General features: G+C 41.0%; 1 protein-coding gene and 1 long non-coding RNA gene across 7 annotated transcripts in view; both read right to left on the bottom strand.

The window, feature by feature from the left end:
* SDK1 (sidekick cell adhesion molecule 1) overlaps positions 1-21,643 on the bottom strand; it is a 595,311-nt gene that overhangs the window by 439,421 nt on the left and 134,247 nt on the right. For all 6 annotated transcript variants that reach the window (XM_081839463.1, XM_081839466.1, XM_081839467.1 and 3 more), the window contains exons 3-4: positions 21,497-21,603; positions 13,503-13,650 (exon numbers count right to left, since the gene is read on the bottom strand). In XM_081839463.1, coding sequence (XP_081695589.1) covers positions 13,503-13,650; positions 21,497-21,603 — 255 coding nt within the window. The remainder of the gene's footprint in view (positions 1-13,502; positions 13,651-21,496; positions 21,604-21,643) is intronic.
* LOC309329427 lies at positions 1,936-6,191 on the bottom strand. Its single transcript, XR_014151157.1, has 2 exons — positions 5,867-6,191; positions 1,936-2,815 (listed from the first exon to the last, which is right to left on the bottom strand). It is a non-coding gene; the product is annotated as an uncharacterized lncRNA (long non-coding RNA).

Below are 21,643 nucleotides of genomic sequence, written 5' to 3'. Positions count from 1 at the left end.
TATATCCATAGCAATAGGTTATGTAACTGGCCAAGCAACATTCTGCACTCTGTGGTTCCTCTTTATTTCTAGCTGAATAACAACAGCTATTATTGTTATAATTAAAAAATACAAACAAACACTGTCAAAACATAAGGAAGGAAACATGTGTCCAACTAATGTTCCACTAGCGCAAGCACTGTTCTCCTCTTGCACACCTAAATATGTTTTGGGGGCATATGGAGAAGAGAGGAAGGGCAGCCCAGAGATGGAAGGAAGAGACAGTCCCGGCCCAAGAAGAATGGCAAACCAAGTTGATGGGCTATGCTGAAATGGCAAAATTAACTGGGAAGCTCAGGAACCAAGAAGACAAGAAATTTTAAAAAGAATGGAGAAAGTTTGTAACATATATACAAAATCATTGCAAACAGGTTAAAGCATTAACAGTATTCTAAATACACTTGTAATGTAACAGATAACTTAATGTACAGATAACTTAGGAAGATGAAAAATCGGAGAAGTATTGCTATGCAGTTGAAAATAGAATTAAGAGGACCCATGGAGGGGATTGGGGGGGGGGGTCAGAAGATTCAGCGTAATCTTGACATGCGGAATTTGTATGATCTTTTGATGTAAGCTTATCTTTTTTCTCTTATTTTCTTTCTTAATTTGTTTTATTTGATTTTCAATAATAATGAGAGGGAGGGAGGGAGGGAGGGAGGGAGAAAGGTCCACTGAGTAGTGGAAAGGACTTGCACAAGCAGAACTTTTTAATGTAGTTGGATACTGTCCAGAGTTATCAGCACCAATGCTATCAGTATTAGGGGGAATTAGAAACTGTAGCCTACTTTGCAGATGGGAGTCCCTGCATCATACCACATGCCTTACAGGCACTGGAACTGTCACTTTCGTTGGGTACACAGAAGAAGATGGCAATAGATTCTGTAATTATCAAGCTGGTCTCACTACACAAATTTACTCAGACTTCAGAATCCGGTTGCTTCCAGGCAGGCTGTCTATTTGCACAAGATCTGCTTGTTATCCCACACTTTCTAGTGTGATTATCCCAGCACTTGTTTAAACATGAAAAGAGCCCATTAGGAAAAATGCCCTGGAAAATGCAGGATAACAACCACTAGCTGGCAATGTTGTATAACTCCAGTGAGGGGGTGGGGCTCTGGTTTCCATTTCCTCTTGGAGCCTCTTCTTGCACAGATAGAGGAGGCATCCCAATATGTACATGTATAATGGAGGGTGAGCATCATCTTAGGCCATCTTTGACAGCAATTTAAAACAATTTTCCTTTCCCCATTTTTATTGGCAGCCAATGGGAGATATTTTGTCAGATGTACCTTCTGTTATTACGTTGTTGGGGAAGGCTTTGGTAATTGCAGCCATATTTCGATGGGGTAGGTTCTGATCATTATTGGTGGCCACTTTGTATGTGTTTGTTGCAGATTATTTTGAATTTTTTTTAAAGAATTTTTAAAGAAAATTGTTGTTACCCACTTTGGGATCACAAAATTGACAAGGAGTGGAATATAAATCCAAAGGAAAAACGATAAAAAATAACCTCTGAGCAGACATATCAAGAGGAATGCTGAACAAACAGTTGTTGCCATATAACCTCTGCAGTTTTGGGCAAATAATATGAGAGTGAATATGGTTGCCTGACTTTTGTGGAACAGCATCTCTGTAGAGAAAAGACAAACTCCCACTATCTGCACTTTCCAGTAACACTTAAAGACATTTTTGTTTTGGCAAGCTTTTCCAGTTGGATGAAAAGCTCTCTGCCTTAGGTGTCCATTCTGTGTTGTTTTTAAACTCATTTTGTGTTGTAGTTCGTACTGCTTTAACAACTATTTTTAGCTGCTTTTATGGCATGCTTCTAAATGGCCTTGAGATGCATGCAAAAGGCGATCTATGCCTTAAATAAATAAAATGAATGAACACTCATTGAAGAGCAAGCCTGCTGTTCTTCCTAGGTTTATTTTCTCACCACAATGAGGTAGCGACCACACTTCAACTGGAGTAAAACTGGCTTACAATTGGGATATAAATATGCCCCAAAGACATTCCATTGATAGGTAGCCAGGTACACACTTTCTTCTTTTCCTACTTGTGATTTCTAGAAGCATTAACTGCAGCTCTTGGAAAGGGGGGGGAGTCTTCTTCTTCTTCCTTCTTTGGCAGTCACTCGTAGCTGAGTAAGATTGTCTTCCATAAACACAGTTTTAACAGTGAGTCCGTAAGTGACTGTGGATGCCAATTCTGGACCCACACGTCCTTCCACAGTGAGGACATTGGTTTCCAGGTGGGAGTTGATCACGGTGTGGATTTGCCAAGTGTGCCTTCCTCTTAGCACGTTTCTCCCTTGCGTCCTGAGTTTGAGTGTCTTCAAAGCCCATGACACCTTTGGTAAAGGCTGTTCTCCAACTGGAGCGCTCGCAGGCCAGTGTTTCCCAGTTGTCAGTGTTTATATTACATTTTTTTAGATTTGCCTTGAGACAGTCTTAAACCTCCTTTGTTGACCCCCAGCATTGCGCTTTCCATTTTTAAGTTTGGAATAGAGTAGTTGCTTTGGAAGACGATCATCAGGCATTGGCACAACATGACCAGTTGTACAGGGACAGTCAGTGCAGAGCCAAGATAGCATCATGGCCAGCACCAGCCCTCTGAACATCACCACAATGGCATGAAGGGAGGCAGGGAAGGCCAAGAGATTATTTGCTCTGATAGCACAAAAGGCCTGCCTGGCAGTGGTGTTGTGGACACTGGTTGTTGATTTAGCTTTTTTGATCTCTTGTCTTGCTGCTACTCAACAAAAGAAATGTCTCTGAAAGTACATAAAGAAAGGCAGGAAAGGCAGAGAGGTCAATGATCATCAAGAGAGATCTATAGAAAAACTATAAGAGAAGAGGTCATGGCCTGTAGTACTGATATACTTTTTCGCTCCTTGAAATGTACTAAACTATGTGCTTTTCACTTTAATTACTAAGATCACTGTTAGATATGTGTCCCAAAAGGATCCTTTCTGAACATCCTACTCACACACTGTGGGATATATCAGCCTCATACAACCAACAAGCTCAACTCTAAAAAAATATGCATGAATCCTACCAGGATTAGCTAGGTTGCACCCCCTTCACCATGGGATGAAAGGAACCAAACTCTTTGGTTTTTTACTTTCACCACATGAAGGAGGTCTAAGCTGGATGCCCCAAGCTTAGACAGTGTGGCTTAAGCAAGCCATATTTGTGTTTCTATACAAATAATTTAGAAACATTTACCTTTTGGGGAACCTAAGCCTGTCTTTTCCTATTGTTGCATAGAAAAAGCCATGAATCTGACCTTTGAAGAGATTGTAAGTAAGAAACTTAGGAGATATTTTCAAGGTCTAGAAGCCTAGATTTCCATGCTTTACTTTGCTACATGTTTTGTGATTTTAAATCACTGCTGGGGCTCTCTCACCAAAGAGTTCTTGCCCCAAACCTGGATCTTAGACATCCAATGAATTCTCTTTTTTAAAATTTTACCATAGCTAGGTTTTTGGGTTTTTTTTTTCCATTTTAACCAAATTAAAACCAACACACACAGGACTTCTAGGTCAGTGAGCATATGTGTAACATAGGCCCTTTGCATGTTGGAATAGTTATGGCACATCAACATCCATTGCTGCCAAAAAGGTAAACTTTTATGTCTACACCCAGGGTGGAAATGAGGCAGGTAATGAAGCATTAACAGCCACCCAGCAGTGGAAAGCGTATTTGAAGAGGCCATAACAAACTGAGATGATTTAGGAGGCAGGGTTTGTAAGACTTACTCAAATTAAACCCTAACAATGGGAGGGAAGCTTCATTGTGTTGGCTTTTATATCTCTAGCTGTGTAGCTCAAGAAAGCAACCTATACAGATCTGGGAGTTTTAATGTATGGATGGATAAATACTGACATTCTAAAAATAAACCTTGCATATTTAAAAGCTTCATTTTCCTCCCCCCCCCCCCACCATAAGCAGCAGTATTATTCAGAAAATGCACCATTGGCTTGGCAATCTCAGAATTTATTGTTCATTAAAAATACATGCTAATTATCACAATTTTAATTAAAGTATTATCTGGTATATGTGAAATGCAATTATGTGCAACTGGCATAAGCTGTAAGGCAGGCTAATATTTGCAGAGAAGTGCAGCACTGGTATTGGTTCAGCACACGTACAATAAAGTGGTGTTTGTTTTCAAGTGAAAAATGGATAGATAGAACATTAAGCTGAGCCATTGCATAATCAAAGCAAAAACTGCAAGCCCTAGCAGGTGATTTTCAGAGTTTTATTTATTTATTTATTTGCCTCCTTTTCTATCCATATGAAGGTAACCGACTATAGCTATGAAGTGTTCCATTGCAGTCTTTGCCAATCTATCTTAGCAAGAAAGGGCACAATATGCCTGACAACATTACATGCATGAAAAGATGTTAATAAAGACTTCAACAGAACAATTACAAAGACATATGAGGTTAGGAATTTCCTTGTTTAGGCTCCCCACCGATGGATGAGGTCAACAGCTTTGTATTAGTTCAGCTGTACCAACTCTTGTGAACACTCCTCACATATACAATATTTTTTTGTTTGTGATTATATAAATCTGCCCTGACAAAATTCCAGCAGTGGGAGAGCTAGGAAGCAGGGCTCATTTCACCAGATTTGCTGGAGGCCCAGCTTCACCAGGAACCTCCTGACCCTCAACTATGCCAGCTGATCATTATAGGAGCAACTGTTTAGAAACTGGTGCCTGAGTTTTGGTTTTGATTTTCGCCTTCCTTCCCTGCCCCCTTTCCCTTGTGTTGCATCATTTTTTAGATTGTAAGCCTGGGGGCAGGGACTGTCTTGTTTTGAAGAACCTGAAGCTGCTTGAGCCTTCAGTGATAGAGCTGGATGGTATTTCTAGCATTTAAACACACAATAATACCTAGATTGTATATAATTCACCTGGGAAGATCTAGCCACCTGCATGTGACAGGCTGATGATATTATTGCACAAGCAAGCTTAACACGACAACACAATCTGAAAGTTTGAGGTGTTGCATCTGCGTATTGCAGCAATTATAGGACACCATAAGAGGATGAAACGTGTAAGAGGTATAAGACACTCCTGTTCTTGGCTGGAAGAGAAAGGAATGCACTTTGATGGAAACAACCTATAGTTAAGTAGGAGCCTGGCACTTTCTAAAAGATGTATTCCTGTCTACTATGATAAGCACCTGCAGTGTTTGTTTCCTCAGATTGACACTAGTACATACATACAATTTCCCAAGGGAAAAATTATATACTAATCTCTTTATGAGACAAGATAAAATTAAGATAATTTGCTCTTTCAAATCAAGGTTGTATTGGATTTTGCATGAGCAGCTAGTCTCCTTGCAGATTTGCTACTGCAGAGAAAGCATGGCTTCAAATGTACACCTACCATAAATCTGTAGTTTTATGTTAGGCATCCATACACTGCCTTATCATTTGATGCTCAGGGCAGCTTATGAAAAGCCACAAAAATATAAACAATAGCCACTTACAAAACAAGCACGCACTGAAATACTTTTGTTGAAACATAGAGGCGCATGTGAATCTGCACTGCATAGGTCTTGGTATTTCTGGTAAAGTGCCAAAAGGCAGAGAGCTTTTGGGATAGGTGCTTAGTCAACTATGATAAATGCACAAACAGGCAATATTGTTTTATGCAATTCTAAATTAATTACAATATTACTTTATTTTACACATGCATAGGGTGGCTACAGGGTCATGTGCTTTCCAAAGTGTGTGGACAAGTAGCTTGGAGAGGCCCAGCTGACCACATGTATACTTAATTCTTACCCTTCCTGACTAATAAGATCTACCTGCTAGAAACTGGCCAGCCCACTGATTTTGGTGCTCAGTGGGTCCCTTGCCCATTCCTTCTTAAGTGAGGCCTTAAGATTTTGCTGAGAAATAACAGCAGGCTAGTCTTCATTTATCATTTTTGGAAAACCTTCTTGATCATGTGGCAAATCAGCTTGACAATTGATAGGATCTGCATGTTGCACCAGAGGAAGATCTCTGATGTGACCTTTGCGCAGGAATAAATCTTCTTTAACACAAGAAATAAGCTCCTTTCCTTGCAAAACCTGGTTTAAAATGTTACAAATGGCAAAAGATACATTGTTTTCAGTCTTATAAACTTTTTTACACTAGTCCCAGTGTGATCCTTTAAACATCTTTTAATAAAATGAAGCTTTCTAGCTAAAAAAAATAAAAATATTGTTTCTCCCTCTTTCTTCTACTGCAACACCCAAAGACCAACTGCTACATGCAATTCTTTGTGTGTCTGTATAATGCAAGCATCTTGATTGCACATATAAACATTAGCAAAGACACTCAGGCTGCAGGTTCTTTCATCATTGTCTTGTGATTCAACTTGTGATCCAAACATAAGACCCAGCCACAAGGTAGCCTACCACAACCTTGGGTCGAAAAACATCAGCTACCTATGGAAAAATACTGGCTACATGCTTGTTCTTTATAGCAATCTGAATACAATGCAACTAAAATATAGCAATTTATGTAAAATTAAACATAATTTCAACCCTGCAGAAATTTGGCTACTAGCCTGATTTTTAAGACTGAAACTGCTTGGGCCACTCTTGTGAAAATGACTAGCACTGGGAGTGGGAGAATTCCTCACAGGTTTTGAGGGTGAGACAGCCAGAGGAAGCCCTGCTGCACATGTCTTGACTTTGCACAGACAGAAACACTAAGTGTGCCCTTGAGGAGCTCCTGCCAACCTAGCAGTTCGAAAGCATGTCAAAGTGCAAGTAGATAAATAGGCACTGCTACAGCGGGAAGGTAAATGGCGTTTCCGTGTGCTGCTCTGGTTCGCCAGAAGCGACTTAGTCATGCAGGCCAAATGACCCGGAAGCTGTACGCCGGCTCCCTCGGCCAGTAAAGCGAGATGAGCACTGCAACCCCAGAGTCGTCCGTGACTGGACCTAACACTCAAGGGTTCCTTTACCTTTACCTATGCCAGACAGCACGGGGCAGCCTTTGGACACCTATCATGCAGCTGAAGAAAAAATACAATTGAGGTGATTCTGATGACTTCCTTGTTCTTGCAAAGAAGCCAAGGAGAGTGAAATATCTCTGTCACTTTTGATGAGCTACATTTGCTGATAATTTTTGTCCGGCAATCCATAACTTTATTACAGTCATAAGACCCATTCAGGTTAAAATGCAGAGCACAAACTATACACAAAATATACAGTTTCTCCAGTTTTGTTAATATGGTCAGTTGCCCTTTTCTGTGCAAGGTAATTAGGAAAAACTTAGCCATCTGTTCAGTTATATAAAAGATCTTATCTGATAAAAATGCTTTACTAATTGTTCTTCTGGTTGCCCTAGCAAACTAGTCATAAAGTAAGTTATACATCTCAAATGTTACTGATTATCAAACAATAACTTGAACTGAACTTGTTCTATACCAAAAATAATTCCATTAACTGCTATAAGGAAGATTTTCTTGAAGAAAAAAACTAATAACCAGGCACTTTCTTTCAGATACTGAAGACTGTAAATTAATTTAAATAGCAGCACGACTCACATAAAAAAGCAACCACCTAGTGGGAGTTTTTTCTGTCTATAAATATAAGGAGTGAAACATATAAGCAAACCCAAAAGATGCTGAAACAACTTAAAGAGCTTAAAATGATAACATGTAATGAAGAGATCAAAATTAGTAAATTGGATTACTACATTCCTGGCACAAGAATGGTAAATCATCCTATCACACTTGAGCAGGGGTGGCGTCTACAACAGCTGGTGTATCAGAAAATCCTCAAGGAAATCAGCAAGTACCAAATGGATGAAAGCAGTGCAGAATATTTACTGTGGATGGATTTAAGAAGGGAGCAAATCATGCATTCTACTTCTCTATAGACACCTTCTAGATAAAGTCTTAAAAAGATATAACTTCACTTCCGATCTTCAGAGCAGTGATCCAGCAAGCACAAGGGAGCCTTTAGATGCAGCATTTCAAGCACAGCATGCATTAAAGAACTATTTAATAAATATGAGAAATGACTACCAAAGCACTGGGCAGCATAATTAATAAAAAATTCCAAAACAGTTTAATGCAAAAGCCAATAAATTAGTTCAGAAGCAGCCTAATATCTATCACTTTACAGTGCACTATGACAATGAAGGCATCTAGATTTCCACAATTTAGAAAAAGTCGAAACAATATTCTGATATTTGTAGAAATACACAACAGGAGAACTCAAAGATAAGCTTTGCTAAGACAGGTATTTATCAAAGGCTACTGATAAGCTGTACTAAGGCAAGTTCACAATCAAAAGTTCAATGTTAACTAACAGGAGCCTGGAAAACAGCCTTAATGGGAAAGAATTAATGTGGAATATTCACTCTTCAGTCAAATTGCCCAGGAGTTGCAAGCCAGTTTACTCAAGTTTGCTATGCACCACCAATAGAAAAGATCAGGATGACTCAATGAACAGGTAACCTCTTTTCCCATGGAGTACAACTATGTTGACCCCATAATTAGGCAATGTGAGAAGCTTGCCACAGTTGGTAGATGATATGGGATGGAGCTAAACTTGTGCTGCTAGAGGAACCTGGCTAAATACAGAATGGAGGCTTTTGCTTCCCAGAATAACTGATCTTTCATTGAACCATAGAATTGCAGAGTTGGGAAGGAACATTCCACTGTTGAACAGTTCTCACTGTTCAGAAAGTTTTTTCTGATTGTTTAGTCAGAATCTCCTTTATTGTACCTTGAATCCATTGGTTCGAGTTCTACCCTTCAGAGCAGGAGAAAACAAGCTTGCTCCATAGTCCTTGTGACAGTCCTTTAGATATTTGAAGATGGCATCATATTTCCTGGCAGTCTCCTCTTTTCCAGGCTAAACATACGCAACTCCCTCAACTGTTCCTCAAGGCTTGATTTCCAGACTCTTAATCATCTTGGTCACCCTCCTCCGTTGCTTGAATGCTTTAAAGCTGTATTGGACAGGGCAAGATCACGAATTTTGGGAGTTCAGAGTTAATGAAGCTGACTCAGTTGACTGTCTGAACAAGGAACTCCAATCAGCAAAGCATCTTTCTCCGTGAAGCAATAAAGTTGTTTAATTGCATAAGGTTAGATGTGAAATGCTATAGGTCAAAACACCCTAAGGCTGTTAAAATACATTGGAACTTTTCTTTTCTTTTTTCTTCATTAAGTTATTGTTAAAGATAAAATAAACTAAACAAAAACAAAAACAGAGAAAGAGAAAGAAAACACAGAGTCCTCTCTTAAAGGTATTTCTTAACCCTTGTCTCACACAGAAAGTGGTGAGCCCTCCCAGCTTTCACCTGGGAGCTTTCCCTTCTTCTCCAAATCTCTCACCCTGAGAGGTCTTCCTTCCCTTCCTCCCACTCAGGGTCTTTCCATCCATCCATTACCTCCATGTGTGGGTGTAATCCTTGGACCCCAATAATGGCTCAGAGCAGAGGACACCAAAGGAAAAATAAAAGAAGAAGAAAGAAGGAAAGAAAAGAATGAAAGAAGAAAAGAAAGATTAAAAGGACTTCTAGTTTTCCGACTGTCAGTTACATAAAAGAAATTATTCAAAACATTCACTCTAGGATGACATCCAACTATTCTACTTTCTGTTAGGCAATATTTTCTCAATCTTCAGACCCAAATCTCTCAAATTCTTTCCCTTTCCTTTTCCCACAAAAAGTCCAAAACAATTAATGGTTTTTCTCTAATCAAACACATAAACATTGCCTCCAATAACTTCAATAACCATTCCTCCATATTAAACAATAATAAAAATGCAATTGCAAGTAAGACCTATTCATGTTTACTCAGAAGAAAGTTTCACTTATTTAAATGGAAGAAAGAAACACACAATGGATGATATCTCATCTTTACTGAACCAGCTTCTAGCCTTAAGCAAAACATGCAGCTTGTTAGGTATAGGACAAGAGTAAAGAAAAACATTGCATTTCGTCTGAGTTTAAGTGATTTACTAGTAAAAAAACACACACATTAAAACAGAAGCTAAATTTGGTAGCATTACTGGGATAGAGAAAATGTAGCCATCAGAAAGTAAAGTCTCACCTTCAGATGGTAGAATGTGACCTTACAGTTTTAAGATCCCACTTTTGAACAGTTTTTAATGCTATTTCTGTAGAGCATTAAAAAGGCTACCCTAGCCACAACCAAAGTGAAAATGGAGCATCTTGGAGTGTACAGCATGACTCATCTCTTAAAGAACCAGCCATAAATGTAGCCAAGGACGAGGTAACAATGAGTAGGGTGGTCTGTGTGTGTATGTGTTTTACACACTGTATTTAATGTGCAATGAACTGCTAGCAAAAACAATCCTTGCCAAACACAGCTAAAAAAAAAATTTGCCAGCTGAATCAATACATTGTTGAACGGTTTTTTAAAAAAATGATTATTCATTTTTGAGTTAAGAAACTATTTAATTTACAATCCTTAGTATCTGAAATAAATAGCCCAGGGGCTTTTCTTCCCCCTTGAAGAAAACTCCCTTCTTCAGTCACGGCAGTTTCATATATGCAGGCTCTCTCTCTTGACTTTTGACGAGGGAAGGAAGGTGAAAACTCATCTCTTCACTGAATCATAATGGTTTTCTATCCTAGCCTAAATAACTGACAGTTCTTAGCTTAATGACCCACTTAATGACCCACAAAGAAGAATAAGAAATTGGACTATTTTCTCTACTTATTACAAGTTCAGGGTGTCTCTAGTAGGAACAGAAACCATCTTAAGGTGTCAATAGTAACCATTAGGAAGAATAAGGAGGAATGAACAAAGTTTGCAAAAATATATCCAAAAGAAGAATGATGAGATAATGTGTCAGGAACTATAATGAGTTCACTCTCAACAGATTATTTAAAAAATAAAAAGTAAATTAGTATGTTAATGTTAAACATCAGAATATATAGTGTCTACTTTACAAATTTATCAGTGATAGTAAGGCTACATCCTTACTATCTGAGCATTGGTACATACAAGCCTGGAAAATAACAAAAATAGATATTTAAATGTAAATTAAGTGAGTGCTGTCTATATTTTGATACATTTTAATTCTTACATTTATATTTCTGAAGCAACGGAACCCCTAGTAACCCCATCCTGAATTCCACTGCCTTGATATTTAGTCTTTTGTTCTGACAAAGCTGCCCCCCATATATTCAATGGCATAACATTTATTAATATACAATTAAAGGTAACCAAATATTCATTGTGTTTAACAAAATTAACAAGATAGAATGTTCTCCCTGATTAAAAGTATTTTTAATAATAAATTGCCATTAGTGTCCATGGTACTTTTACAGAGAACAAGAGGGCAGATCCCTGTCCCAAGAAACTCAGTGTCTAAAATTTGATACAGGGCAATCAAAAGATGGAGGAGAGGCAGAGGCGAACTGGGAAACAACACGCAGTACCTTCAGTAGCAAGGAGTTAGGTTACAGTACAGATGGAGTTGTGCCAAAGGCTTCAAATAAAAAGTAGGTTTGGGGGAGGAATTTGAAGCAAGAGACATAGTATCATGCAGGTGTTCCAGGAGGCATTTCCACAGATTATAGGGCAGCAGCAGCAGGAGTCTTTTGAGGCCATCTGCAGGGCCACCTGCACTCATATCAACCTGCCAGAGCCTTACTCTTGGCTTCTGAGGCCCTGTTCTCTGGTCCTTCAGCAAAACTTATTAGGCTGGTAAGTACCAGAGACAGAGCCTTTCCTGTCATGACCCCTTCACTTCTGAAACCTCTTTGCCAGGGAGATGCATATGGCCTCCTCTCTGCTGCTTTTTAGGAGAACCCTATAGATTTTTAAAAGAAAGCCAGCCAGCTTTTGAGTGAGTTTAAGTCTATTATTTTCTTCCAATACTGTTTTAGATTAGCTGTGTTTTACATTATAGTTTTATATTTGTGTTATCTTATGCTTTGTTTTAATAAGTTGTGAGGTACCTCAGGGAAGGAACATCCCTGAGAAGCAACATATAACTAATGAAATGAATGACAATTTTTAGGGAGGAGCCAGGAAACTTCTGAGGGGTGAAGCTAATGGCCAGAGACCAGTGTTGGATTAATGTATAAACTAAACAAGCTATAGCTTAGGGTCTCCTCTCTTGAGGGCCCCCCAAAATTTCACTATTAATATACATCTTCTTGATTGTTTTTCAGTTCAACAATTACTTTGGTAAAATACATATTTTGTTATGTGCAAATGGCTTTAGATACCTATTAGGTCCATAAATTACCATATAGCATATATTCAACACAAAAAACAGAAACAATTTGTTGTTGATAAAGGACAGCTGGACATATAAATGCCCCCATTACCTTCAGTAGCTTAGAAGAAGAAGAGGAGTTTGGATTTGATATCCCGCCTTTCACTCCCCTTCAGGAGTCTCAAAGCGGCCAACAATCTCCTTTCCCTTCCTCCCCCACAACAAACACTCTGTGAGGTGAGTGGGGCTGAGAGACTTCAGAGAAGTGTGACTAGCCCAAGGTCGCCCAGCAGCTGCATGTGGAGGAGCGGAGACGCAAACCCGGTTCACCAGATTACAAGACTACTGCTCTTAACCACTACACCACACTGGCTCTCATCAAACCTAAATCCGGCCCTGCCAGAGACATATCATGATATAAGAGTGGAGAGATAAGGAGTGGGGCGGTCATAGAGGGCTTAACGGCAAGAGACAAGGAGCTACAGCCAACTATTACACACACAATCCTCCTATAACATTCCTTGGACAGCTGGATGTATGTACATTGCTCTTCTGACATTGCTGATCCACTACATGCAAAAAGCCTTGATGATCCATTAATTGCTAATTAAATTACATAAGGGAAATGCTGGAGGACTAAAATATGTTTTAAAATACCCTAATTAACAGGAAGGGTAAAGCTCAAGTTAAAATCAGATTGGCATTTTAGATGTGTCAAAATTGAGAACGCTGGTACACCTAGAGACAATGCTTAGGTAATCAGAGTGCAACTGTTTCACTATGAATGGGTGAAGTGCTAATTAGACCAAAGGAAAAAAAAACACTGTCATTGCAGGGTAAAAGAGTATAAAAGAAAACAAAAACTAATTGCCATTTCATTGTCAAAGAAAAGAGTATCAAGCACAGCAGCACAGTATGCAAAACCCCATTTTATAAGTAAATACCGGAAATCATTGCTAGTCGGATAATAGTGTGCTTTCCTAAAAGCATGCCAAAACAATGGTTAGAAAGAGCAAGGATCAGGCTGCTACAGCAGTAGGCCAAAATATTATCATCACAGAAATTATTCTGCTGAAGGGTTTTAGACCCAGTCCTAAAACACCCACATATCTCCACTATACAGATGCATTAGCTTGCTTTATTATCTCCAGACCTTAATCAGGGTGCTTAACGTGTAAGCAGCATTATCAAGTGCAATTAGTCATATTTCAAACAATAATTTACTTTAACTTACATTCTGCTGCTTGGTATAATCTTGTGCCCATCTCTAAACCAAGTCACTTGCGGTCTGGGGTAGCTTGTGATGTGTGGAAAGTTTAGGATTGTGGCTTGCCCTTCAGACACTGTTTTCCTCTGGTCCTCATCCTGGAAATTCCCCATGTCTGCAAAGAGAAGTTACATTAAGAAACCCAGAAGTTTCATCTTACATGAGGCCTCTTTTTTTAAAAGGGGTCACAGAGAACAATAATTATGTTTTATAGCAGTCATTGGCATTGCCATAATTAAGCAGCAAGAGATAACAACCTTGGGGTAGTGCTGAGGAGTGCAAGTTTGCGGGTGTGTACCGAGGCATAAGGCAAAGCCCAGTGACTCTAGGAGGACACCCAAGAAATGTCTCCGTCAGCACTAAGGCATGCTTGCATTTCCTTGGACAGGCAATTGACTTTTCCCCCCAATTGAAAATTGACACATTTAACAGCAGAAGAGCTTCTAAAATGTAATTTTGCAATATAAAAAAACACTCCTAAGGTGCATGTAAGCAAAACAGCTTTACATTGCAATTCTATGGTAGCACTTTCACGGGGACTTTGGGCAAGTAAGGGGTAAAAAGGTAAAGGGACCCCTGACCATTAGGTCCAGTCGTGACCGACTCTGGAGTTGCGGCGCTCATCTCACTTTACTGGCCGAGGGAGCCGGCAAACAGCTTCCGGGTCATGTGGCCAGCATGACTAAGCCGCTTCTGGCGAACCAGAGCAGCGTACGGAAATGCCTTTTACCTTCCCGTCAGAGCGGTACCTATTTATCTACTTGCACTTTGACGTGCTTTCGAACTGCTAGGTTGGCAGGAGCAGGGACCGAGTAATGGGAGCTCACCCCATCGTGCGGATTCGAACCTCCGACCTTCTGATCAGCAACTCCTAGGCTCTGTGGTTTAACCCACAGTGCCACCTGCATCCCCTAAGTAAGTTGGTACTGGAATCTTTATTTTAATAGAAATCTATACCACCTCTCCACTACAAGAATGCAATCCAGAAATAAACATTGCCAAAATAAAACATCAGCACTGATCAAACCAACTATACAAGCTAAACTATACAAGATAAAAGCTAAAAGGAGAAAAAATAATAAAAGTGACAATAGTGATAAAAACTATTGACGTTAATTTTATTGTCATTGGTGGATCAGGTGCCTAAGTTTCTGCCATGGGTATCTATTTTCTGTAGTTTTTAAATTCAGCTTTTTAAAAAAATGTTTTTGACTTTTTTTTCTTTTTTTCTTTTTTTTCTTTTTGGGTTGCTCCATTATATCTTGTACACTGCCAGTGACAGACTTGGAGCTATCAAACTTCAGCGCCCTGAATAAGGCTGGAATTTGGTGCGTGCACACTCAAATACACACCTCTCATGCTCTGTTCTACAGCATTTGGTGCCCCCTGCAGTGCAGCGACCAGTGCAACTACCAGTCATGCCACCCTACAACCACCTGGACACAGCCTTGAGACATACAGTAGATGTGGAAGGCTATAAATAAATACTAAAATAATAAGAGAGAAAATGTGAAGCAAGCTTCAACACTTCGAAAGATGGTGTGGCACCACGCTAATAATAATAATAATAATAATAATAATAATAATAATAATAATATCCTGCCCATTTGACTGAGTTACCCCAGACACTCTGGGAAACTTCCAACAAAATATAAAGGGACAAAATGAAACATCAAACTCTGCCCCCCCCCCCCCCCGCACCCTGAAACTGGGCAGCTTTCTATGAAAAGTCATTTCATTGTTTAATTTTTTAACATCTGATGGTAGGGTGTTCCACAGGATGGGCACAACTACTGAGAAGGCTCTCTGCCAGGTTCCCTGCAACTTCACTTCTCACAATGAGGGAACCACTGAAAGCCCCTCATAGCTGGACGTCAGTGTCCAGGCTGAACAAGGGGGTGGAGATATTCCACAAGTAGTCTCTCTCTCTCTTTTTCCCCAGCAGACATCCACCTGAAAATGGGGAAATTGAGAGAAAGAACTTAATTGCCAGCTTGGCTCATATGTCCTGTTACCACTGGGCTTCTAAGTAAACAGGGAGCTTGCCAGCAGCAGCCAAAGCAGTATCCATCACCAATCCAAGCAAATGGAGTGCACAACAAAGGGTCAGGCTAGAGGCAAGGATAGAGCAATCCATGGGTAGGTACAACATAGACAGAAGATCTGAAGACGGGTACTGAGCAGGTACACAGACATTGTTCTAGCGGCTCTTCCAACCTAGGAGTTTTTGAGTGGAGCTTTTGGAACCACACCCCAACCTCATCTGACTCCCATCAACTCCCTTCCTTCCCATAAACTCCCTCCCTTCCCATAAACTCCCTCCCTTCCTGAGAGGAGGGTCTTACTCCAAAGAGGCTTTAATTACCGGTGTGATTTTTCTAGGATTAAAATAATTAACTGCATATAGTTCGCAAAGTCTGCATCTTTTGTTTACTATTGTAATCAGATTACCTACTTAAAAAGAAGTATTGAACCATGCAAGTAGTCCTAATTAACCCTGTTGTTAAATGATCAGTTTAGCTTTCACAATTCAGACATTTTCTAATTAAGAATTGTTTAGCAATTCTTATGTGTCTCTGTCTGCATTAATTTACAACTCAGCTAATTATTTCAGGGGTATAATGATGGTCTGCACCATAAAGGTTGCCTAAGAATGTTGTTGATGTTTTTCCAGGAATGTTATGAATTTAAACTTTGACATATATAGAAAAATACTTCAAATGTAATTCATTGCAAGCTAGAAGCATGGTGACACACACCTTAATTGCATCCTGTTTGGATTACTATAACACACTGTAGGTGGGGCTGCCATTGAAAAGTGCTCAGAAACTTCAGCTGGTTCAAAGAGCCATTGTTGGCCGGGGCCAGTTATAGGGAACACATGACAACTTCTCCACTGGTCACCAGTCTGTTTCCAGGCACAATTCAAAGTGCTGACTATGACTTAGGTAAAGGTAAAGGGACCCCTGACCATTAGGTCCAGTTGTGGCCGACTCTGGGGTTGCGGCGCTCATCTCGCTTTATTGGCCAAAGGAGCCGGTGTACAGCTTCCGGGTCATGTGGCCAGCATGACTAAGCCACTTCTGGAGAACCAGAGCAGCGCGCAGAAACCCCATTTACCTTCCCGCTGGAGCGGTACCTATTTATCTACTTGCACTTTGACGTGCTTTCGAACTGCTAGGTTGGCAGGAGCAGGGACCGAGCGATGGGAGCTCACCCCATCTTGGGGATTCGAACCTCCGATCTTCTGATCGGCAAGTCCTAGGCTCTGTGGTTTAACCCACAGCACCACCTATGTCCCTGGCTATGACTTACAAAGCCCCATATGGCTTAGGTCCGGGCTGTCTGAATGAACCCATCCTGCTCTCAGTCCTACTAGGCTTTGGAATTCCCTCCCTAGAGAAGTCAGACTGGCTTCCCCCCTTGCTGTCCTTCCATGAACAGGCCTTTGGGAACTGACTGTTTTTGAGGAAAAACAGATTACCAGTTGTTGGAAGCCACAGGAGGGGGGGGGACACTCCTCAGCTTGAGTCCCACTTGCACGTTTCCCACAAGCATCTGGTTGGCCACTGTGAGAACAGGATGTTGGACTAGGAGGGCCACTGGACAGATCCAGAAAGTCTATTATTATGTTTAAATGCCTGGAGGGAAGCCTGGGTCATTTCTGGCTGTCCCACTGGGGCTGCTGGTGTGGGTGCATGGTGGTGTCCTTTTGTGCTTTGCCTGCTGTGGTGCAGGAGGTGTACTGGGGAGAGAGCATCTCCATTATATATTCATTGACTCTTTCTGTGTGGGTGGCCTGTGGATGTCCCTCCCAGTACAGTGACTGGCTGGTGGGCTGTGGCGGTATTGCCAGGAGAGCTGCCATTTTTCTCCTGTCTTTATATTTTTTGCTGTGTGCAGTTTTTCCCTCCCCTCCACACTGAGCACACACTGGATATGGCAGGGATTCGCTTGGAACAGCGGCGGTGTCTCTCCAGTCCTGGTGTAATGTGAGTTTTCTCTGTCAATTCCCTTATCAGAGGATTTAGCACAACTAGTGCCTACACTGGAAACTGGTTTCCTCTATCATACCCTATGAGAATAATTATATTCTAGGATGAAATACAGTGGTACCTCAGGTTAAGAACTCAATTTGTTCTGGAGGTCCGTTCTTAACCTGAAACTGTTCTTAACCTAAGGTACTACTTTAGCTAATGGGGCCTCCTGCTGCCATCGCGCCGCTACCGCGTGATTTCTGTTGTCATCCTGAAGCAAAGTTCTTAACCCAAGGTACTATTTCTGGGTTAGCAGAGTCTGTAACCTGAAGTGTCTGTAACCTGAAGCATCTGTAACCCGAGGTACCACTGTACTGTGTTGGCCTGATTATAAGCCTCACTTTCCTCCCAAATTCTGACTGTGAAAAGATAAAGTATGCCTTATATTTGTGACCTTACGGTATGTGGCCAGTAGCATGGGGCAAACAGCGCCAGGAGCGGGGCAAAGTGGCGCCTGCCCCACAAATAATTCTCCATCCTCTCCCCCAAGGCTGGGAAGGGAGAGAGCGAGGAAAGGGAAAGGCTGCCAGCAACACAGCTTAGCTCCCCCACCCCCCACCCCCGGAATCCAGCCAGGAGCAGTGAGGAATTGAGTGGCTTATATTCGGATTTTTTTTTTTTTCATTTTTTTCTCCCCACCCCTCCAATTTTAAAGGTGTAGCTTATATTCAGGTGTGGCTTATATTCGGGCCAATACGGTATAATTCCAAAAGTGCTTTTCTAACAAAATGAGCATGCAACATGTAGCTGTAATGCTCAAAGTATTTATGTGGGTGTTACTGTTTTATATAATATGCTACATTATGTTAAATTACATTATGTACATACTATGTAATGCTTAAGTGAGATTAACATTCACACTTCAGAATGGAGGTGGGGAAGAATTGGACAATCTGACAGTTCACTCAAGATGTCTTAGAACATGTAGCCCCAGCGATAGAAGGGTGGGACAGAAATTCTATATAATTGTATATATATAAATAAAGAAAGAATAAACAAATATGGCTAAGATAGCCCCACTATTAGTTTCTGCACAAATCCAATATTGGTTAAACCTTAAATATTTTACAGTCCCATTAGCTTTTTTAACCAGTCTGTGTTGCATGATATCTGCAGAACAGGAATTAAATAATGACTAGCTGGAAGAGTGGGTGGCTGCTTGACCAATTCATACAGCATTATACATTATTATTCTTGATGCTAATATTAAACTGCAGGAAAAATAAATTCAGCACATTTTCCCTCATGATACCTATCTTCTCCATTTAATCACTTCCTTGTAAATGGTCATGTCTAATAAAGAATTCCATTCACCCACTTCATCTTCCTGCCATTTATCAAATGACAGCCACTGTTGCTGACCTTCCAGTTAAGTGCCCCGAGGAACAATAATCAAAGTCTCAGACAGAGACGTGTAGAGTATAAACAAACAGTGAAACTTTATCTTACTTGTGATATTTCTACTTGTCTTCTCCACAGGCAGATGATGATATGGAACTGGTGGATAAAATTTTCCACTAACAGAAGAAGTTAACTGAAGATGCCTCAATTCCATGGGAAGCACTCTCCATATTCTCCTCCAGTAATACCAGATCTTGGGACCAGAGCCATCTTTCCCATAGGGGTTAGTGGTTCATTGTACCAGGGCCTCGGCCTCTCAGGGGCGCCCCAGCAAATGGGGGAGCTGTGCGGCTTTGCCAGCGGCCTCCCCTTTCCCTGCACACCCGTCAGCTGTGCCCTGCCAACCATATGGCTGGCAGGCGTGCAGCTTCCTTCCCAGGCCTCCGCGGGAGGAGAGCGATCCCCACAGAGGCTTAGGATGGAAGCTGCACCCCACCAACCATATGGCTGGCCGGCACACAGCTTCCCTCCCAAGCTTCTGCGGCAGGGCACAGCTCGCCCCCCACTATCGGTGGTAATTTGGGGGCGCTGGGAGGATATTTGCACCCCAGCGCCGCATCTGCCAAAGACAGCCCTGCTTGGGATATAATTTCTAAATTTACTATCTTACTGATACAAATTAAGTTTTTTTAAAAAATCCAGTTTCAAAAGTTCTCCAATATAGAAAGAAGAACCTTCAGTCAAAAGGCTTAGATGGTGCCTAGAAGGCTGGGCACCTTTGCAAGCAAGGCACAGTGGGAAAATCCTTGGCACCAATGGGTGCATTCCTAAGGTGGTCTGGGGGGCAGGGCTTGGACCCTCTAAAAGGGACAATCTGCTTTCCCTCCAACCTCTGAGTTTGCAGCAGCTTTCACTCTCCCTCCCTGTCACCCTATTGCTTCAGGGTCACCACTAGGGGGGCCATGTAGGATTTTCCCCCAATCCTCATTTTGGATTGCAAAAATGCATATTGGGAAAATTTACCTACTTCATACTCAATAGCAGTACAGAGTGTTTGTTGGTTTGCTGTGTTGTTTAAATAGGTTGTTCATCTAGATTTGGTCACTTTGGGCAGTTTAGGTGTGGGAAAAGAAAGTTTGGTTTAGCCTAGTGATGCCCTGTAGTCACCTTTCAGGTTATGGGTCAGCCCCGAGACTCACTTCTTGGACTTTGTGGTTCAGAGGGTGGGATTGGGGCCTCCTTTGAGGCCAAACTCCCTCATCCACCTGGGGTTCCGAGGTTCAATGGGTGTGTGTGACAAGGTAAGGCCTCCCTTCTCACCTTCAGGTGACTGAGAGGAATAGTTTAGATTGAGGAAACAACACAGGGAAAGGGAGTTTAATACCACTGCTCCAGTCCAACCAGTTTGGCCTGATTTTAAGCTAAGATCCTGCTAGTCGCCATAATGTGAAGTTTGGTCCTGAGTTAAAAAGAAACAAGGCAGGAAAGGGCGGGGGACAGCTCCAACACTGGTTGGACTGAAATAATTCAGAAGATGAAGAATATCTTGCAAATGCCCTCCATCTGCAAAATAATCTGAGCCTTGAACAGTATAAACCCCAACTACCCAGGACCCTGCTCTCTGAAAAGTTGGCTTATCTAGCTAATGAGCTTTTCAGCAGAAGTAGATATAAATGTTTTTTGCTTAATCAACCAAAAAGGTTGGCCTAAACAGCCCTGCCTAGTCATGCTTAAGTGGGAAAATGAAATGGAGAAAAACCAGATGAGGAAGGGAAGACAATTTACTTTGTGAGTCACCTTGAATGCCCCTTGAATGAGCAGAAAGGTGAAACAGAAATACTGATACAGGGTTTTTTGCTAGAAAATCTTAAAGGAAATCTAACAACTGAATCACAGTTTAGAATATGTGCACTAATTTATATCTACAGTCATGTTTTTCAGAGTTCAGATGGAAACTTTTGGAGAGAATATTGGCTATAAAAAACCCCAAAGCACTGGCTGATTATGAGATCAGACTCATTTTACAAGGCACATGTCTTGGCATCTATAATTGAGAAAATCAACACTTATGCCCAAGTAAAAGTCAAGTATTTAATCAGAGGTCAAGCTTGGCAGTTTCTACAATCAGAGGTTTGGATGTGTCAGCCCTGAATGAGTTGGCTCATGCAGTCTTACTGGAGTAGTTGACTGTCAACCAACCCATTAATTTCCAGTTGAATTTAATTTCCGCTGAATTTAAACCTGACCTCTCTTTTGGGTGCTTTGTATGTGCATTTTTAGCAGCTTCCTAACCTCTTCACATTAAAGGGCAGCTTATCCTTGGTGGTCTTTAGCTTGCCAAACTATAGGCATAACAACTGTCTGCATTGTCAACTGATATATTTGGAAGATGAAATTAATGTCCAGGTAAGCACTCACCTCATACTAAGCATGCTCTGTGAGAGGAAATGGGGACAACTTTATTCCTTTCTGAGACAACAGAACTGGCCTGAGCTAATGGTCAGGAAAATGACTATGACATTGTAATCTGCAAAAATGAGCAATAATGAGGAAATTTTTGAAATAAATGCCAATCATACATACATGCCACTTGAACTTCTGATTTTCTTTGCAGGAGTGCCCCCATTCTGTTCCTCACAACACACTGATAAAAACCAGCATCAGATCTTTGCAAGGATGGGATAACGTACCTGTAAGACAGAAAGGGATATCACAATTAAAACATGTACT

This window comes from Podarcis erhardii (assembly GCF_964252035.2).
Source record: "Podarcis erhardii genome assembly, chromosome: 14".
Lineage (NCBI taxonomy): Eukaryota > Metazoa > Chordata > Lepidosauria > Squamata > Lacertidae > Podarcis > Podarcis erhardii.
The sequence above is the reverse complement of the archived record's forward strand: the minus strand, read 5'-3'. Positions and strand labels throughout refer to the sequence as shown.